The sequence below is a fragment of the Rhea pennata genome, chromosome 5 (assembly GCF_028389875.1).
Source record: "Rhea pennata isolate bPtePen1 chromosome 5, bPtePen1.pri, whole genome shotgun sequence".
Classification (NCBI taxonomy): domain Eukaryota; kingdom Metazoa; phylum Chordata; class Aves; order Rheiformes; family Rheidae; genus Rhea; species Rhea pennata.
Genome location: NC_084667.1, coordinates 33,517,779 through 33,537,679, shown reverse-complemented (window position 1 = coordinate 33,537,679; position 19,901 = coordinate 33,517,779). Strand labels below are relative to the sequence as shown.

General features: G+C 38.7%; 1 protein-coding gene across 2 annotated transcripts in view; it reads left to right on the top strand.

The window, feature by feature from the left end:
- The first annotated feature begins 311 nt into the window (after positions 1 to 311).
- The window catches only part of AMPD3 (adenosine monophosphate deaminase 3), a 31,804-nt gene continuing 12,214 nt past the window's right edge, over positions 312 to 19,901 (top strand). The window contains exons 1-6 of one of the 2 annotated variants that reach the window (XM_062577443.1): positions 312 to 574; positions 3,256 to 3,481; positions 5,949 to 6,144; positions 6,619 to 6,784; positions 8,993 to 9,212; positions 11,764 to 11,893. In XM_062577443.1, the coding sequence (XP_062433427.1) occupies positions 3,261 to 3,481; positions 5,949 to 6,144; positions 6,619 to 6,784; positions 8,993 to 9,212; positions 11,764 to 11,893 (933 nt within the window). In that variant the 5' untranslated portion in view covers positions 312 to 574; positions 3,256 to 3,260. Of the gene's footprint in view, positions 575 to 782; positions 1,035 to 3,255; positions 3,482 to 5,948; positions 6,145 to 6,618; positions 6,785 to 8,992; positions 9,213 to 11,763; positions 11,894 to 19,901 lie in introns of those variants that run through there. The other variant, XM_062577442.1, reaches the window with a different exon arrangement.

The window sequence follows — 19,901 nt, the reverse complement described above, 5'->3', positions numbered from 1 at the left end:
TATGCCAGCACCTGAATCCAGTCTTTACACTTAAGGACAAACATGGCTGAACTACTTTTGATAGGGATACATTGTCAGCAAACTTACTTATCAGGTGTCATCTTTGTATCGACCTGAGGACGTTTTGGTCTCGAGGGCAAGTTTTCTGTATTAAAGTGCTTGTTGAGTTTTCAAACAAGCGTTTGGGAAGGTGGCCCTCACAGGCCTGCAGCGGCGGGCCGGGCAGGCGGGCCGCCCAGGTTAGCGCCCTCCCACGCCTGCGAGGAGCCATGTGACAGCGGGACTTTTGTCTTGAAGCCTCCGGAGGGAAGCAGGCTGCCGTGGCGCAGGGGAAGGTGGTTTCGCCCGGATCCTCTCGGCTCTCACACAGGCGGCGGAGCCGCGTCCCCCCCGCCGCGGCAGGAGTGCCTCGCCCCGGCCCGCTCTGCTCCCGCCGGCCGCTCCTGTGGCCGCAGGTACAGCCGTGGGGAAGAGGTGCCGCCGAGCAGTGCCTGAAACCGGGGCCGCCTCCCTCGTCCCGAGAGAAACAAGCCCAACCCACCCCCTCAGCCCTAGGCGGGAGCTCTTGGCTGAGGTACGCACGGGGCGCGCGACCGTTAACGGCTCCTTGCGCCACAGCCAACTGCCGCTGGGCTCGCGGCCGCACCCTGAGGCGGGGCGGGGCGGGGGCGCCCGCTCGCTGGCAGCCGGCAGCGGCACGCGGCGCCCCCCGCGGCGCGGCCCGGCCCTTGCCCCCACCCCGCCCCGCGGCGCTCTCCTGCCGCCCCGGCCGCGCTTGCTGCGGCGCGGCCCCGGGCGGGGATGCTGCCGCCCAGCCGGCAGCTGGGCGCCCGGCCGGCCGGGGGCCATAAAGGGCTGGGGCCGGGGCGGCACTGCGGTAGTGGGACGGCTCGCGGGTGGATGCGGCAGCGGGGAGCGGCTCCTCCTCCTCCTCCTCCTCCTCCTCCTCCTGCTGCTGCCGCCGCCCGGCTCCCGCGGGCGGCTCCGCAGCCGGCCCGGCCCCTGCCGCAGCATGGCTCTCCCCGCGGCGCTGGGTAAGTGCAGGGCGGGAGGAACGGGCCGGCCGGCGCGGGGGCCGCGACCTTGACTGGGGCCGGGGCGGCCGCCTGGCTCTGCCCACCCGCGGCGGCGGCGCTTTTCTGTGGCGGGTGCTCGTTAAACATTCAAGCCACTTCGATTCCTGATCAATAACTGAAATAACCATCCCACCTGCGGTGTGTCTGAGAAGCGATAGCTCCCTTTTCTCCTCCAAAGCGCGAAGGGCCAAGGAGCAACCAAAGGAGTCTTTCTTGGAGAGAGAAAGATTTAGGGCAAGGCAGGATTTGCCGTGTGGTGTTAAACTGCTGCTTCCCAGCCTCTCTAGTCACTCACCTTGGGGGGAAAGGTCTGCACCCCTATAGGGGATGAGACCCTCATCTGGGGTGCTACTGCTTGCGTGAGTACTACACAAGGTGTCTCACAACTGTTTTAGGTGTATTAAACCTGAGAAAGTGCTCAGCCAGTGACAAACTCGACCTGACTTTCCCAGCCAGCCAGTACTGAAAAAAAATTAATTGCTGATTTAGCAGCAGAAGAAACATTATCATCCCCATTTTAGTCAGACTCTTAATGTAGTTGAATTACTAACTCTGAAAGCTGTTTTGCCACCAGCTGAAGAGGCCAAAGAGGTCCTGTTTGCTGGCAGCTCTATGTGTTTCAGTTAGTGTTGCTGACAACTGTGTTCATTGAGGTCAGTGGAAAGACTCCCATGACTTCATTGAGGTTTGAAACTGAGAAAGTAAATCTAAGTTTGCATGCTTATAAGACATTGCAGTGCTTTGTCATTGAATCATTCAAGTAAGCAGGTTTGTGTTTGCATATGTTTGTCGTGTGATTATACTTCATTTTATGAAGAATTAGTATTAATTGCAAAACAAGTACCCTGCAAACAGAAAAACTGCAGGGTTCTTTGAAGTCAGTGAAGTTTTTTACTGGGCTTTGGGTTGGTTGCCTAATAAGAGCACAAAATAATGTAAGTGACAGCTAAACTGCTGTATTTCTCTCATTGCTTTGTAATAGTATTGTTGTGTTTAGAATAAAAGCAGAAATGTTCTTAAAGCAACTGTGAAAACAGGTGGACATTAATTAGAATCTTTTAGGCTGAAAACAGCAGGATCACATATCAAAAGGATCACATATCAACATGTGAAACTTGCAGCATGTCCACAGAGATATTGTAGTGGGGCCACTGGTAAGTTACACCTTAAGAGTAGTTAAAAGCTGTCATGATCCGTGCTGATTTGCAGTATATATCAAGTTATTTAAATAAATACCATCTTACCAAATACGTTTGTAATTTTTGAAACTAAAAAAGATTCTGAAGTGCTGGTTTTGGACCCAAACTTCTTCACATTCTGGCAATGCTTGGATCTGTTTGTTGTGACATGTCAGCTCTATTTTTAACTTACGTAAATAAGAATTGAATCTTATTTGTTACAAACACTGTCATCCTGAAGACATTTAAGAGGGCTTCATAGTACATAACAAATAATGCAGGGAAGTAATTTGCATGCACTGTATCTTTCTCCCCTCCAGAATGTTACTGTCTGTCAATTTTAAGATTTTAGATTGTATATGAGAATGAGATTTTAATAAAACTATAAAAGAAACACTAAAGAAGGTATTTTCAGTAGTGCTGCTATAACAAAATGGAAATACTTTGTAATGAATGGCTACTTAAATAGAAATTAAATTAATAACAAAAAACATAACAAAGGCAAGAGTTTAATCTTTCTGTTCTCCAAAGCTATCCACAAGACCATCTTCTACTTATGTGTGAACACTTGGCACTTTTTCAGGTCAGCTGAGAATTATTAGACAGTGGAAGCCTCACCTGTTAGGTCTACCTTTTATTCATTGTTATCACAGAATGTTCCATTCATTTCTTAATTTTCTTTTAGGTGTTTTATATTTCCAGCTGAACTGGAACCTTAGAAAACATATTTCTGTTAGGAGGAAAAGAAAATTGTAAATGAGCATACTGAGAAGTTGCTAATTCACAAGTTAACATGACCCCAAGTAAAGATGCTCCGTAGGTTCACTTGATTTTTTTGCATGCTTCACACTACTTGAAATTTTGAATAGCTGTTCTCTTTATTCTACTCCTGCTCTACGCTCTTAATTTCACTAGGAATACCATGAAAAAACCCCAGTCTATTACGTATTTATTCTTCATTCTACTTGCAGTTCTAATTTTGTCAACTGTTTTCCTATTAGCCGAGATGCCCAGACAGTTTCCAAAGCTGAACATCTCTGAGGTTGATGAACAGGTGCGACTTCTAGCAGAGAAGGTATTTGCTAAAGTCCTTCGAGAAGAAGACAGCAAAGATGCCTTATCACTATTCACTGTTCCTGAAGACTGTCCTATTGGGCAGAAAGAGGCCAAGGAAAGGGAACTGCAGAAGGAACTGGCAGAACAGCAGTCTGTAGAAACAGCCAAAAGGTTGGTTCAGTATTTGCTTTCTTAATGGAAAACAGGTTTTAAATGAAATACCTGGCAAATAACATTCTATCTGTTGATATTACTTCAGGAGAAAGGTCAACAGTGGGTACCAAAGGCACATCTGTGATGTCCTTTTGTGCTGTGCGGATGACCTGGGGATGGGCCCTAGGGAACTTGGACCAGTGAGGTTGTCTCCTCAGCTCTATTTACAACAATGGCACAGATATTGCTTAGGCACATGTAACAAACAGCAGAGCTGGGTAGAAGTGAACAGACCTCTGAAATTTTTTGATGTGAAAAGTCAAGAAAAACAGAAGACTTTTATTATTATTCCCTTGAATATACTAGTTTCACTTAGAGAAACAGAGAATCTTAACACAGGCAAATGACAGCATTATGATACCTCTTTTAGTATCTGTAAAAATAGATGAAAGCAAAGGCTTGACATTTAACACCAAGGGAGAAACTGAAAAGTGGTATTGGCATAATGAGGTTGTTCATAGGTTTCCTTAGCTCACAGAGAAAAAATCTAACCGCCATTGTTTAACCATAAAACTAATTTTATTTTCCTAGGTCAAAATACAGTCTACCTTTGATTTACTCATGAATCAAATCAAGCCAAACTTGATTTGATCTATGATCTTCTGTATAGGAGGTAGCATTGCCCTGATTCTGGGCTGTCCCAGTATCTTCACCTCTGTGGACAGCCTAGACTACTTGCTAGAGTCACATGTGCTCAGCAGCAGTCTGCCACTAATGATGTGGATGTATGCAGACTCACCAAAAAGCTGGAAAACTAGAAAGCTTTTGAAATGGTTTGGAGCTGAATGAACATGCCCTGTTAGTTCCAGACCATGAGTTGGGCAGTGCCTGGCATCATGTTTGTGGGAGAGAAGAGAGAAGAATTAATCTAATTAAACTAAGTTATAACACACCAGTGATACAGGCTGAGATTTTTGGTTTTGAGTTGTGCAAGTGGGTTTCCCAGTTGGCATGTTCATAGAAATAAAGGAGTGCAGAAATAAAAGTTAGATGTTATCATTTAAACAGCTATCTGGTATGTCTTTCCTCCTGAAATAAAAATTTCATTTTTAATGTAGGAAACTGCCTTATAAAAATATCTTCCATCAAACTATGTGGTTTTTATGCCTGAAGTTTTGCACAAGTTTAGCTGTGGGAAGTGGGATAGTGTATGTATGTTCTATACCTGGGGACACAAAATGATTCATCCTTGTCCTACAGCACTGAAGTGTATCTAGAGGCCAGTTGCACGAGTACAACTTCAGTTGCCTTCAGTTGTAGTTGATCCAACACTGTTTCAGGAGTTTCGTTGCTGATTCCTAAGGTGGCTACAACTATTTAAGAAAGGATGGAATTTGGTCATAGGGTATTATTCATACCCCCACTGCCTATTCTTATTCATCAGAATGTCACAGAAATAATACACAACTTACAGGGAGTATTCCAGTGTTCCTTTGTTAATGGCTCTTACTGAAATTTTAAGATTTTTGGTGTCTAGTTTATAAAATGAGGAAATGGAATATTTTCACAGTACATAATGTGATAAACTACCTGTAATAACATTTTCTTATGTTTATTTATTATATAACTGAAATACATTAAAGTGAGTATGGAAAATTACTAAATTTTTAGAGATATTACAAAATTCCATTTGAGATACTAGAATTATTTCACTGAAGAATACAGCATATTTCTTCAGCTGTTTTACCTAAGGTACACATCTGTCATACTTTTGTTAAGAAAGGGCAAAAATTTTTAAATCTGTGAGGGTTAACTATGTACTGCACAGAGGGGAGGAATGGACTTCCATACGATTTAGTACTTTGGTAACCAATAGTCTTTTATGGAAATCTCATCAAACGCTACCTAAGGAATAACTGTATTTGTTCATCCTTTTACTTACAGGTTAACTAAATGACCATATGTGAAATTTTGATGCATAGTCTTGTCTGACAACCAGATGAACTTTTAAATGCAGCTTGTTTTTGAAGAATGAAAAACTTGTGTAATAGCATGATAACATATAACAACTTACCTTATATAACATTCACTTACTTCTGTCTGATACTTTGTGAAATTCTGATGCTACCACACTTTAAGAATCAACTCTCAAATTAAGTGATCATTTTCTTTCTATGCAGTGACTTGCTGATACAGAATTTGTAAGTGAAACAAAACAAATCTTTACAGCATCTTAGAGTGATTTTAAATATATTATGACATAGTGTACTCACGTGGAGGGTAAGTGTAATCGTGAATAACATATACCATGTAAAAAGTCAATGGAATAAAAGCACAAATATTTTGTGACCAACATTTTCCTGTGGTATGTGAGTTTTTCATTTTGTGAAACTTGTTAGGAAGTGGTTTGTTTGTAATTTGTTTTCCAATGTTTTTAATATTTTATATCATGGTTTATTTAATGCTTTATACTACGAATTCTTAGGAAGAAAAGTTTCAAGATGATTCGATCCCAGTCTTTGTCATTACAAATACCAACCCAGGAATGGAAAGCACCATCAGTCAAACCCGTTCTTTCTCCTGCAACACCAGTTCTTCAAAGCGCTTTTCTGCCAGTCCAAGTGCCATATGAGGTACCAGAGTTTCAGAGAGTTTCAATTAGTGGGGACTACTGTGCAGGGGTAAGAAACTCTTTATTTCCTATCTGTACCTAGTGAAAAAAAAAATCAAACCACAAGCACAAGCAGTTATTGTATATAAAGTGTGAAATGATAGTCTACTCTGGCTCTCTGCAACAAACTAAAATGCTCTGTGAGTGCACTGGTTTGCAAAACAGAATTGAAATCAAAATTGTTTGAAATTACTTTTACTTTTTCCCATAAATATGTAAATCAGTGAAGATAAAATATAATCAGAAATTAAGATATGCATAATGTAGGGGAGAAGAAAGAATTTTTGTGTATGTGTGTGTTGCACATTCTGTTTGGACTCTCATTTTTGTCACTGGCTCTCCCTGACCTCAGGTAAGAACCTTATACTCAAATAACATACATTTATGTTTCTGGAAATTCAGAATCCTTGTTACTGACATGGATTCAGTTTGTGACTAAGAATGCCCGTTGTCTTGTCAGTATTTATCTAGGCTTTTCCTTCAGGTTACAGTTGATGATTATGAACAAGCTGCCAAGAGCCTGGTGAAAGCTCTTCTCATTCGAGAAAAGTACTCGCGTCTTGCCTGCCACCGCTTCCCAAGAACAACATCCCAGTATTTGTGTAGCATGCGAGATGAAAAATGGAAAGTAGAAGATGAAGTGTATCCAGGTGAATATCCTTATTTATTTATTTATTTATTTATTTATTTAAATATAGAGCTAAAATTGTATACAGCTGTTGGATGTTTGTGATGTTCTCTTCTGTGTGACTTTGTGTCTGTAATTTGTTCTGTTAGTAAATGGTGGACAATCACTAATGGACTTAAGCTATAGAGCTTATGTATGATATGAAACTTTGAACAACAACAACAAGAAACCCTAAAAATATATTGGACAGTCATTTATTTTTGCATTTTTTCAGCAAACCTGGTATTATCTAATATACTTCCTCTTCATGAAAAAGATACATGGATATGGTTTGATGTGAAAAGTCATTCCTCTTTGTTTTGACATACTAAAATAAAAAGGATTATGGGCACGCTTACACTATAAGTTGAAGCACTATACAGATATGACTGGTAGCAAGCCCCAAGTCAGTAATTTCACAGGCATGGTACATGCTTACCACATCAAGTCTGCAAGCTATATAATCGTATTTGCTGGGCATTCTGCCTGGATTTATAAATTCTATCTCTCAGCAAGGTTTGTATATTGTTACACTATATATGCCACCAACCATATTTGTCACTTAGTTGGGCTGTGTCTTAAAAGCTTTGCTTGTGCATTAGACTGCACTGCTAGTTTTTGGATTAGCCTGAGCAGAGCAACCTTTGGTCTGTACAGACTTGCCACTGTAGACAGGACCATGTTGTTGTCAATGTATTCTCAGCCATAAACCTGTCCAGAAAGGGACATTTTAAATCAATTACCCTCAGTGATTGGAAGAGAGGTAACTAACATAACTTCAGCTATTTGTTATACAGAAAAAATGTGAAGAGGACAGTACAGTGAATATTTGAGACAGGGAAGATATTTTGGAACAGATGACAGGCTGGTATTTTCAAGCTGTTATTCAGATAATAACTTTTTTACAGCTATGATTTTAAACTTGTGATATAAAATCTCATTATGTAATCTCTTAGTTGGTGCAAGTTATAGCTGGATAGTTATGAATATTAGAGATAAGTATAGTAACAGTTCATAACATGCACGTTTAGATACTCTAAGTGAAAAAAGGAGTAACTTCCTTTTTACCTATTCAGTTAAATCAAGTTTGGGAAATGATCTGAATGATAAGACTGAGCCCAAGTATGTAGTTCAGTTGACAGAAATATAATTCAGACAAATTTATTTTATGCTAGTTGATCAGTAAGATACTGAAACAGAAGATATGAACATTCACTGGTTTGGGTCGACAACATCTGAGTGCTCATGTAAGCTGAATCTCCCAGCAATCTGTGTACTTACCTGATTCTCAAAAAAAAAAAAAAAAATCATAATTCATTTTGTAAGGAATTGCAGAATTGTACTGAATAAATCCTAGCCATGCTTTTGATGTTTTCTAATTCCACTTATGTTCAGAAAGCAGAGGGGGAAAATGTAGTTACATTTTACCATCTCTGACTTCTGCATTTCTTGATTCTACACAAAAACAATTAAACATAAAAATAAAAATTTTAATTTAAAAAAAAACCCTGCAAATCAAACATTGCTTTCATCAGATGTGAGAAGTGTTGAGTTCTAGGCTATTTCCTTTTCTGCCATACGTGGAGCATATTCACTAATGGTTGAGGAAAGTCAATCCTACTATGTAATGGTCTACCTCACTGGATCATGGGAAGGGCAGAGGTGAAGTAGTAAAGCACAGATTGTCATTTTTTGGCTTGTGATTTAATATGAAAACCAGCTGCTTTACTGAGTGCTTAAATATAAATTTCCAAAATTATTACAATGAGTCAGAAGGTGAAAAGAAAATAATGAAGGTGGATATGTAATCAACAGCTGTTCTATTGTTCAAAAATCTCAACTGTAGTTTCAGCCATCCTTATTTAAATACTTCTGGAAACTTCTTTTGGAGTTTGTGCCATCATATAGTAATAAAGAATAGCATGAAGCCTATTTATACATTGGTTCAGAGAACTCTAATAATATATAATATCCGAGTTAAGGTAGACACTAATGGCTTAGAGAGATTGTGGTTAAATGTAATCTTGTTAGAGCTGTGTTGTAGCAACAGATCTTTTATCATCACTAACAATATGATTTTAATACAAGCATTGAGATTTGTAAAATAAGTTATAGAAGCAAAAAATCCTTTTTGTTATTTTAGTTCTTGTGTAGGTTAATTCTTCTAAACATCATGCAAATTTATTTCCAGATCTTCATTCACCCCCAGAAGAAAATGAAGATCCTTACAATCTTGATGATGCTCCAGACAATTTGGATTATGTTATCAAGATAAAAGCTGGTATTCCCTTTGTTTATGATAACAAGGAGATGATGGAACTCAATGAGCCTCGGAGTCTGCCATATCCTGACCTGGAGACCTATACCCTTGACCTGAGCCATGTTCTTGCTCTAATTGCAGATGGTCCAACGTATGTTTTTCTTTCTTTCTTTTTTTTTTCTTTCTTTCTTCCCTCCCCTTCAGGCAGCTGATTACCCCTAGTTTAATACTTCTCACTTTTGTGATACTTAATTCCTCAAAGTATTCATTCTACAATCATGTATATTTTCCCCTTCTCAAGCACTAATGCATCGCAGAAAGACCTAAAAGGAAGAAAAAATATACAGCTGTATTTTATTTCTTTAGTGTCTTTGTATCAACCATAGCAAAAATGAGAAGCAGTTAACAGAAAAGCAAAAAGTGGCCAAATATTCCCACATGATTCATGTCAAATCTAACCTAGACTTTTTTAGGGCTGCGAACTGAAACTTGAATCTCACTGTTTTTTAATTTTGTTTTGGCCTATGTTGAATGTGAGGTTTAGAACAGTTATCTGGAATACCTTCATGTCTGCTCTGATCTGGCTGCTCTCTGAAGAAAATCCTCGCGTATGTATAGCATGCATATCAGAACAACTCAGCAACAAAAGTATTTGGACTAATTTGTTCCTGATGTGAGTTAACTGCTTATATACCACAAAACTGTGCTGTGCATGCACAATCACAATAGGTCTGAAACTTCTCAGAACCATCAGACTCCTGGGAAATCTCCCAAAACCCAGAAACATATCTGTAGTACTGTCATTGTTTTGTCATGTGTGTCAAAGTCTCTGCCAAGCGAATAACCTAAAAATTGAATTCTCAAATTTTCTTTGTGTAACAAATTTTGCTTCTCAGCTGAAGACTGGAAACACTAGTGTCATGTGGCCTCAATACGAGGAAAGGAAAAGAATTCATCATAGGATGGAACAAAGTAGAAACCTGGACTGTTCTTTCAGATTGTCTGCCCTCCCTTCCCACCTTGCATTTCTAGTTGTGCTGCCTTTGAGAGATCAAATTGTTTATAACGTGACAGGTTAATCACACCTGAGGCATTCTTTCCTCTTTGAGTCTAACACTTGCAGCATATTCTGCCTGCCTTTTGCATTGGTAGCAGCAAAACATCTGGGCTCAACAGATCTGTCTATTCCCCAAACAATTCCTAAAGAGCAATGTCTGTGTGTCTGCCATTCATTATTATCAGTATTGCAGCTCTAGATGAAAGCTAGCTTAAATATGCTTGTTTAAGTTATGCCATGAGTAAATTCATTTCCAGTTTCAGTGTGATAAATTCCAAGAGGGACAGGTGCTAAGATTAAAGGACAAAAAGGAAAGCCTCAAAAACAAACTTTAAGAAATCCTCATACTGTAGACCTTTCTTTTGCAGTGTATGTTAATAGCCTTGATAAAGAAACCAGAAGAAAAAAGGACCTTGGTAGAATACGCTAGGAAACTTGGTTGTTCTCTGAACGCAGGAGCAATCGTCTGCTCCTCTTGCTCTTCAGATTAAGCTATTCCAGGTTTTATCATACTCCCTGACAAAAACACACAAACCAAAATGAAGAGTCTTTTCTGTAATCCTGTTGCATAAACTCTTCATACTGTGTTGTATCCTTGTTCACAGAAAGTGCTTTCCTATAATTTGTCTATCACATATTGAGCTGCTTGGAGATCAAGAACCATTCCATTGTGTATTCTTTACTGCCCTTGAACTGGTGAAATCTCGCCCTTACTCCTCAGTTTTGTGGTCTCTTGAATAATAGTATAACTCAAAGACATTCTGCAGCAGGCAAATGGGTCTTGATTAGTATCAGATACAGTGAGACTTTGAATCAGATTTTCAAATATATTATTGGATTTGTGTTCCATTGATGAGAAAATGTCAACAAAGAAGCAGAAAAAAATAAGGCTGACTATTACACTATTAGTGCTACAAAAATATTGCAGATTTGATAAGAATTGACAGATGGTGAAGAGAAAAAACATGTCATTGTTTAAAAATAGAGTGAGAAATACAACAGAAGATGAAAGTGAAGCCAGATGAATAGGCAAGCAGGAACAAAATCTTATGATTTTTTAAAAAGAGTAAAAGAAAGTATTTTTTTTTAAAAAAAGATATTTCTACATGATAAATGTGTTTATAAGGCATCAAAAATGAAATGATATTTGTTCTTGTCTTGGCTTCTAGTGTTCCCATCAAAAAGCAAATAAAAACTGGGTAAAAAAAAAATCTATATTTCCATTTGTAAGTCTTTTTTACAGGTTGTTTCTGTTGTATAAAAGGTTATCTGCTCTCCTGGATATATTTGATTTTGGAGTAGCAGTAGTTTATGTCAAATTTTGTATAAATTTTATACTTTCTCTGGCCAAATTGGTAGTAAAAGAACTGCAGTTTATGCACAGATGCAGTGATAAAGTAGAAAAATTAAATAATAAAAAAATTAAATAAATATGTTTACGTGTAGCTCTGAAGTTTCACTAATAACTTCATCCTGAAATTGTACTGGATATTGACTTACATATTTGATAATCTGTAGGATAAGAAGAATGGATTAGTCTTGGTCTTTTAAGTTCTTTGTTTTTACTAACATAATAGTAATTTCTTTCTGAACTTGAAATAGAAATAGTTTGAAGTCACAATTAAATTTTTTCCTTTTTTTTCAGAAAAACATACTGCCATCGGCGACTTAACTTTTTAGAATCTAAATTCAGTTTACATGAGATGTTAAATGAAATGTCTGAATTTAAAGAACTAAAGAGTAATCCCCATCGAGACTTTTATAATGTGAGAAAGGTAAGTGTTAAAGGATTAAAAGCATGACATTGTTTTCAGTGATATTTTCAACAGTTTTTCACTTTTTATGTGCAATGTAGATGAAATGGATGAAGTGGTATGTGCATATCACTCATTCAGATCATCTTAATTTAAGAATATTCAGGTTTTTCTACATGGGAACACTCAGAAAAAGTAATCTGAATGTAAGTTGAATTGCATTAAACCCTTTACTTATTCAGAAGCAAATGGCCTTAATTGTATGTGGATTACTTTAAAGGAGTGAAACAGTTAATCAAATTAGGCTTCAATTAAGAATAAAAACATCCACATAGACATTTAATTCAGTTTAATAATTCACTTAAAGATAGTTCAAAAGCACTTTCCTGCTCCCATGTAGGTAAGTCCTAATAGGCTGGATCATGAAGTGCTGTATGTACTTTGGATAAAAATTGCACTTCCCACCAAAAATATGTATGTACAAATGCACGTGCAATGAAAATAACCTCATACAGAAACTGATGATGCCTGCTACCATCAGCATGCAGTAAAAAAAGAGTCTGTGGTACTTGCCTGCTTAACTTTCAGGCTGACTTAATGTTTGAGTTGTATCTCAGAGGCAGCTGAGAATCTATTGGGATGTATTAAGGGGTCAGGTAAGGGAATCGGGAAGCTGGTTTCATTTCCTAACATGCTCACATGCTAGGAAGCTTCATTCTCTTAAAAGCATGGAAGCAACAGTGTTATGCTGCTTAGTTTACTTCCCTTTCTTCAAGTTTAGGTGAAGTTACTTTATTGGAGAAAATGCTTTGGTTTAGCAAGTGAGATTTCTCCACAAAATAATAGTTCTTGCTGGTGTTATATTTGTTATATTGGTACATATGTTTACATTTGGGGCCCATTTTGCATTTTTTCTATGTGTGATTGAAAGAAAGAGTCCCAATTTGGCAACTCAAAAGAGTGCTTTGGGCTTTAGGTCAATACTTTGATTCTTCTTGTTATGTTTTGGCTTGCCAGTACATCCAGAAAATCTGTGGCTATTCCCTATAGTGCCCAGTGCGCGGGCTGCTAGTGTAGCAAGTATCAGGACTACTACAAAGCTGCTTGATATTTGCTGCTGTTGTGATAATAAACCATTAATCACAAAGTCTACTAGACAAGTGAGGTTGAATGTCCATCACAAGGCTAGGAACAGATGGGTTGTTAGATAAATTCTAATTAATTTCACACTTTCATCTGTTAAGCGTATGGACGGGAGGATCTAATAGCTAATTCACTCCAACAGGACTCAAGTGGCTGAAATTCAATTCCGAACTTGTTGACAGGTTTCTTGTGTAACCTTGGCCAAGATATATTCGCTCTATGCCATGTTCAGATGTAACATTTACCTAGCTGACAGAGATGTTAATAATAAAATGCATGGTGATTGAGAGGTGTGAAATACAGAGGTATGGACCAGATAAGTGCCTAGACAATCTATTTGAATACTGAGAAGCTGTATTTAACTTTCTAAGTTAAGTTTTTGACTTAAAATCCAATGTTCAATGGCTTATATTGTATTTTTCTTCTAATTACCTAGTAGTAAATAAGCTAGTCTGCAAATGGTTTCCTATTTAAAAATAGTTATCACTTCCCCTTTGGCAATACCTAAATTCAAGAGAGTCAGGAGTAATCTTGCTCTCTGCTGGTGGAGACCATTTCTAAGGCCAGTCGTTGCTTAAAAAACTCTTGCTGAACAGAGTTAACCTTGCTTAAACTCTTACAAGTAGTACTTCTATGAAGCACTCTTTATGTGAGTAAAAATGGATGATAGAGTTTCTCTAAGCCCAGAAATAATCTGTTTTCCCTAAATCTTGCTCATACAAGTAATGTTTGGACCTATAACTCACCAGAAGTGCTTTTTCACTAGTAAGAGTATCCACAATTAAAGTTAAAATGTGAAAAAGATACTGCTAAATCATTTTCTGTTCAGGATGTCTCTCTTCTAATCAATCTTAAACAGTGGATACTGCTAATAAGAAAAGCAGGGAATAAGATTCACCTCTCAAAAGAGCTGTTAGTGAAATTCTCTATTCCATCCCTGAGGCACCAGTGTGGAGATTCTGGTTCAATCTTTCTGCTTATATAAAGGAACCCACATAACTGACTGAAAGTGCCAAAATGAAAGAGTTATGAATGTTGAATATTCTGTTGTGATGTTGAATGTTGTGTTGGAAGCCCAGCTCAAAAAAAGTGCACACAATTGCTTTTGAAAGTAAGACGATCTAGTGCACAAAAGCTAAAACTTAGTTCTGGGTTAATGTGTTGCAGAAGTGAATTGTTACTTTATTTCATCCTTAATCTCAGGCAACTTGAGAGGATCTGTGTTGGCTGCACTCTGCTGTGCATGAGCTGGAGAACATGGAAGAGCCCTGCTGATGGTAGACTCAGTCTTCTCTAAACTTAGCATCCTCTTTTATGGACAGGAGGTGTCCACCTCCTGTGGTGAGGGATGTGGAGCCAGCCATACTCTCTTATCACCTGTGGATTCTTATTTGTCTGTCTGTCTAGATAAATATTTGGCTAAATATTAAGAAGCAAACTTCTAGCTCCAGCCTGATCAGTGTAAAACTTATCTTTGTGTTCTGGTTAAGTTCAATATCCTTCATTTCTTAGAAGTACATTTTGCTTATTTAATGGGAGCCTTGCCTTGCAGTTTATTAAAAATGAGCTTAAGCATTCCTATTAAACCAGGGGAAAAAAATAAAAGGAAAGGAAAGGAAATGGGAAAAAATTAGTAAGTTTTGGTTGTCGTGCCAGCAAATAATGCTGGTCAGATTTCTGCTTTAGCTTTCTAAATGCAGTAACTCATGTTTACTGATTGAACTCAGCCTGGTGAGTTCTGTGTTGCAATAGCTGGTTGCTGCTGTGACATGCCATTTGGTCTAGATTGCTACAAGTGATTAAAAAAGAAAAGAGAAGTATTGGTTTGAAAAAAGGAAGTAACTTCTAGCTTTTTTTAGTGATCACCGGGTTGAAACATCGCTTGTTACTTCTAAGAAATAAAAGATTTTGATACTTCTAAACTCTACCAGTCTCACAACAAACTGAATGAAATTAATCTACACAGCAGAATTAATGGTTTTCCAGACTGCAGATTCTTGGTTTTGGTGACCATTTACTGACTTTGATGAAATTAAATTTCCCCATACAAATCAAAAATGTCGGTAAGAAGAAAGGCCTATGGGTTAGCATCTCACTCAAAGGACAGGAATGCCTCTGTATACCTGTGCTACAGTGTTAGCTTTACATGTAATCACATCTTACCACTGTTAATTGGCATTAAAGCAGGACTTAGTGCTTTTAAAGCACTGTGCATACTACTTCTCCTTTTCTATCTTGCAGAGATGCTGAGGTAAATTCTTGTGTCCACCAACAACCTTGCAAGTGCGCAAGTAATAATAATGAAGCAAAAAATCAGATGATTATTAATGTAAGTGTTCTGCACAGCCCATAAAAAAAAAATCCAACCATTTTCCTCTATCCTTTTAGTAATTAGAAGAATGGGAAGAGAAATTAATTATTCTTAACAGCATGTTTCTGCATTCATGTTAATATAAACATTACAGGTTTGACTGTCTGCATTTTGCAATGAGTACAGCCACACAAGAAGCTGATGAAGCTCATAGATTTGGGGCAAGAAGTATTTACAGGTTAAAGCATATGTGTGTAGAATGCAAGGTGGTTTACCTACTACTAATTTAAGTATTAAATAAGTTCAGTATCATTTAATGAGTTGCTCATGACATTTATTTTGCTCTATTTATCCTTTACTGCTCTAAAACCAGAGCACATGCCTCACTTGGTGCAACGCTGCATATTTGGTGTGCACGGATAAGCGTCCATAAGACAGACCTGAGATGATATTTTGTGAAGATCTGAGAGACAATGTGAGGAAAGAGAAGCAATGTGGGAAGAGGAGAGAGGCTGAGTGACTAAGGGAAGCTGATGGGCATGAGATGCGATTCGGAGGAAAGTGGGAACTCCTTCAAGCTGTACACTGTATGCAGATGTAACTGTCTTGACTGAGCAGTACAAAGGCTGCTGATGGAGAATGGCAAAAGTGTTCAGGCCAGTAGGGAGAAAAAGGGGGTGGTCTGAAATACAAAAGTGCAGAAGGAAGAGCATCTGACTCCATTACATGAAAAAATTGCTGATCATAGGGAATTATTCCATCTCTTAATGAAAGAAAACTGATGCCAGCCCCTACTTGAATGAGATGATGGAATTAAAAAATTAAGAAAACCTTTGCATTAACCATTTCATGCACTGGCTAAAGAGCAAGTTCATGTGAGGCGTGCTCTGCATTCCATGACAGGCTTCCATCAGTCACTGTTTCTTTCCATTGAAGGTTAATGTGACCAGGAGTAAAATGTTTCCATTTGGGGGAAGGGGAGAATAAGAACTGCAGTCATTGAAATTCAGCTAAGGGCATGCCACAGAAGTGTTTTAGCAGAAAATGGGCTGATGTTGCATTGTAACAAATCTGGAAATGCAAATAGAAGCAGAACTTGCAAATAGAAGCAAATTGACCTGGTGGTAGAGGCTTATTACACTCGTCCCTGAAAACCTTAGCTTACTACACATACTCTGTGAAGAATGAAATAACAACAGGTTAAAAATGGGAGTACTTTTAGGGGAGGAAACAGAAGGAGACAAAAGGGGTATTCATGACTCTTAAGTGAACTAAAGTGATTCCAGTTTTCTATGCAGGTGCCTTTTGTAATAAATAGTAAGAACTTGGTTACAATTTGCTAACATGATAACATTTCAAATATAGATTAAAAAATCCCCAAACTAGATGCAAAATGTCAGCTTTGTTGAAAGATTCTGTGTTTAGATGCTTTATGTAGGTAGCTTTGCATCCTGAATTGTGAATATGCATAAAAGCACATCCTAATGAACTTTGTGTTAGAGTAGGTTAAGGCTCATGTCATTAAAATCTACCCAGAAATGTTGCTTCTAAAAACAGACTGAAGAAAAGGTTGTGTGGTATTCTTTCTAAGACTGTTGTTGTAAAGTTACAGCTTGCCTAAAGATCAAAATATACTGGGTATAAAAGGTAGCCAAAGGTCTAAACATCCTTTGGTAAAAGATGAGAGAGATTCCAGGAAAGTGATGCTTGGGCAGTAATAATATGTAGGGAGAGGGAGGAAAAAAGGAAGCCTTGGTTCTCAGAGAATAAGCTTTAACGTGATTAGCTCAGCTATAGAGCTGTGTGCGATATGCTTGTGGGGACTGGGGAAGATTTCACTGGAAATCTTCAGAGGCAGAACTGTTTCTCAGAGAGAAGTAGGACTTTAAAAGACAAGCAGTTAGGACTCCATCAATTGATTCTTGCAGGCAAGCAAATAAAAGAAGCAAAATTGTCCTTTCCCTCTTTGTCCTCTTAACAGGAGTGAATTCACGTTGATTTTAAACAAAGGGGAAGTGCTTATTTGCAAGACTCATGAATTTCAGTAGCTGAGCCACCACTGGAACTAACACATTGTGAAATTAAATAAACTATGCCTATTCAGGTTCCCTACTTAGCACTTACGCTGCATCTACTTACTGCTATCTCATAATCCCATAAAAATTAACGAGACCTGGTAGCTAATAGTATTTCACCAGTCCAGGGAGACCTCCTACTGAACCATGTCTGTTTCCAAAACCGAAAGCTTCTAACTTGAGAAAACATATATAAAATGCACTCATGTTCAAATGTCTATACAGATACTCTGAGGAGTTTAATAGTATGATCAGCAGAGGTGTTAGTACTGTTCTAAACACAGCAGTGTTTATTGTGCCTTAGCAGTGTAGTTCTTTCCTCATGGTCTATATTTTGAGATGGGATTATTTCTTTCTTTTCCATTCAGCTGCATAATGTCTAGCATATTTGAACTAGGCAATGATTAACAATTGCATATAAATGTTTGGGACTTGCTTTCTGTCCTGGTCTTTTAGTTATGCTATTAATATTTGTATGGAAATGTATTTACCCTTAGAAGGATGCACTGACATCTGCATGTACAAACTGCAAAATAGACGACTACATGTGCTAAGTAAAACAGTGGTGTTTCTGTGATCTGCTCCCTCTTTGACTGAGAATGTAGCTGTTTGCCCAGGTTTTCTGATTATCAGGCTGTGGGGATTTGGATTCTTGAAGGGAAAGCAGATCAGGACATCAAATATTTCTGTTGTTAAAAGCCTCAGATGTAGTCACTGAGCAAACGGGAACATATTTAGTCTCATGTTGCAAACTCTCTTGTTTCTAGTTTGCAGATTCCTGGAGAGCAGAATAGTCTCAGATGAGAATTCTTGCAGAAATTAAGTCAGTGACTCTGCCTGGCAGGATGGTTCAGAATCACTTCTAGTGTGACTTGTTGCTTACAGTCTATGCAGCTCTCCGTGGAAATGTGTCTCCAGGAATGCTAGCTACTGTCATCTTAAAAAGCACCATTCAGAGGGTCCAAACAGTTCCAGAGTTAATATAAATTCCTAAATATTTTTTGGGAACTTGTGTCTTGTTACGCCATTATCATGGCATAGATCTTGTTATGCCATTATTTCCAAGATTGAAAAGCTCCCTTCTCCCTCACAGTTTTTTTCAGATGTGCAAATATCTGTATGCAGTTGATCAGCTTCCAAACTGTACCTTGAAAACCCAAATAGGTTGCATTTTTGCAAGCACATGACAGTGTGATTTTTTTTTTTCCCCAACTCCTGTTTCCTTTTGTAACACTTCTTGGGAACTTTGTCATTGAAAAAAACCCAAAACTTTAAATGTAGACAGCAGAACTGAGTACATTGTCAGCCATGTTACCAGTGTTGTCTAGAGGCAAAATTATTTCTTCTGCTTTGAAGCTCCTTTCGTATTCTGGGAGTTATGAAATCCCTTTCAGCTACAGTTTTACGTAAAACTTTATGGTAAAATGTTACTTGCAATGACTCCAAGCCATCTTCTACCAATATATAGGACAGAGGTGGTGTTTGTGGTGTTTTTTTAGCCTAATGGTGTAAACAATCCTGCCCTTGTGGATATATCACCTTGCAATGTGCATTACAGACTGTATGTTGCTTTCTACTTCTGCAGAACCTTTCTGCTAATTGGTCTTGTTTCTGTAAGACTTGTCTTTTGTAGCTGGCAGTTGGTGCACAGGGCAGGATGTTAGAAACAGGGAAAGTTGTGATTGCTTCTGGCCATGTCCCTGTGCTCATGGCCATCTGGGCTGGAGGACAAGGGAAGCTTAGCTGAAAGGCTGTAGCATTTTGGCTGCTGAGTTGAGCTGAAACTGCTGCTGCTAGGATTTGGCAGTCTGGACTTGAAGACAATTTCAGAGATTGCCAAGCTATCCACTGTTGTGCCACATTTTGTTAGCTATGAAATCTAACCAGCATTTTTTTTAAGTTGATAATAATTTGGGGGTTTTTTTGAGTCCTTTCATTGTTTTGCCCAGGAATGACAGTAGGCTGTGTCTGTAGCTCCTGGTTAGTTCAGCTGGAATTTCCCAAGGAGCTTTGCAGTGTATGCAACTTGGAGCAGCGGCTCTGCGGCTCCACTCGCTGGGTATTGCTGTGCTGCGAGGTTCTTAAGGCCGTTATCCTAACCAAGGCCTTTTCTCTCCTTTCATGTACGTAGTCCTGAGGACGTCATTAGTATAACCTGCCTTTGCAAACAAGCCTAGTATGTTGGGGATATACTTGATTTTCTTTCCTCTAGCCTTCATCTGTGTGAAATTATGATAACAAATCCTTGAATGCAAGGGGAGTAAGTCATTCATTGTACATACCTGTTGAAAAGACGTAAGGAGTTGCACTCACTGAAGGGAAAACTTAAACAAACCCCCAAATTTCCTCAGTTGTTTCTTCGGGTTGTGTTCTAATATAGGCTGCCCAAATAGCATTGCAAGCCTCTGAGCAAAAGAAAAGCAGACCTGTGAGACCTGTGTAAGCTATTTGGTTCTGTGTGTCTGTGTGTGTGTGTGTGTGTGTGTGTTTTAATAGAAAT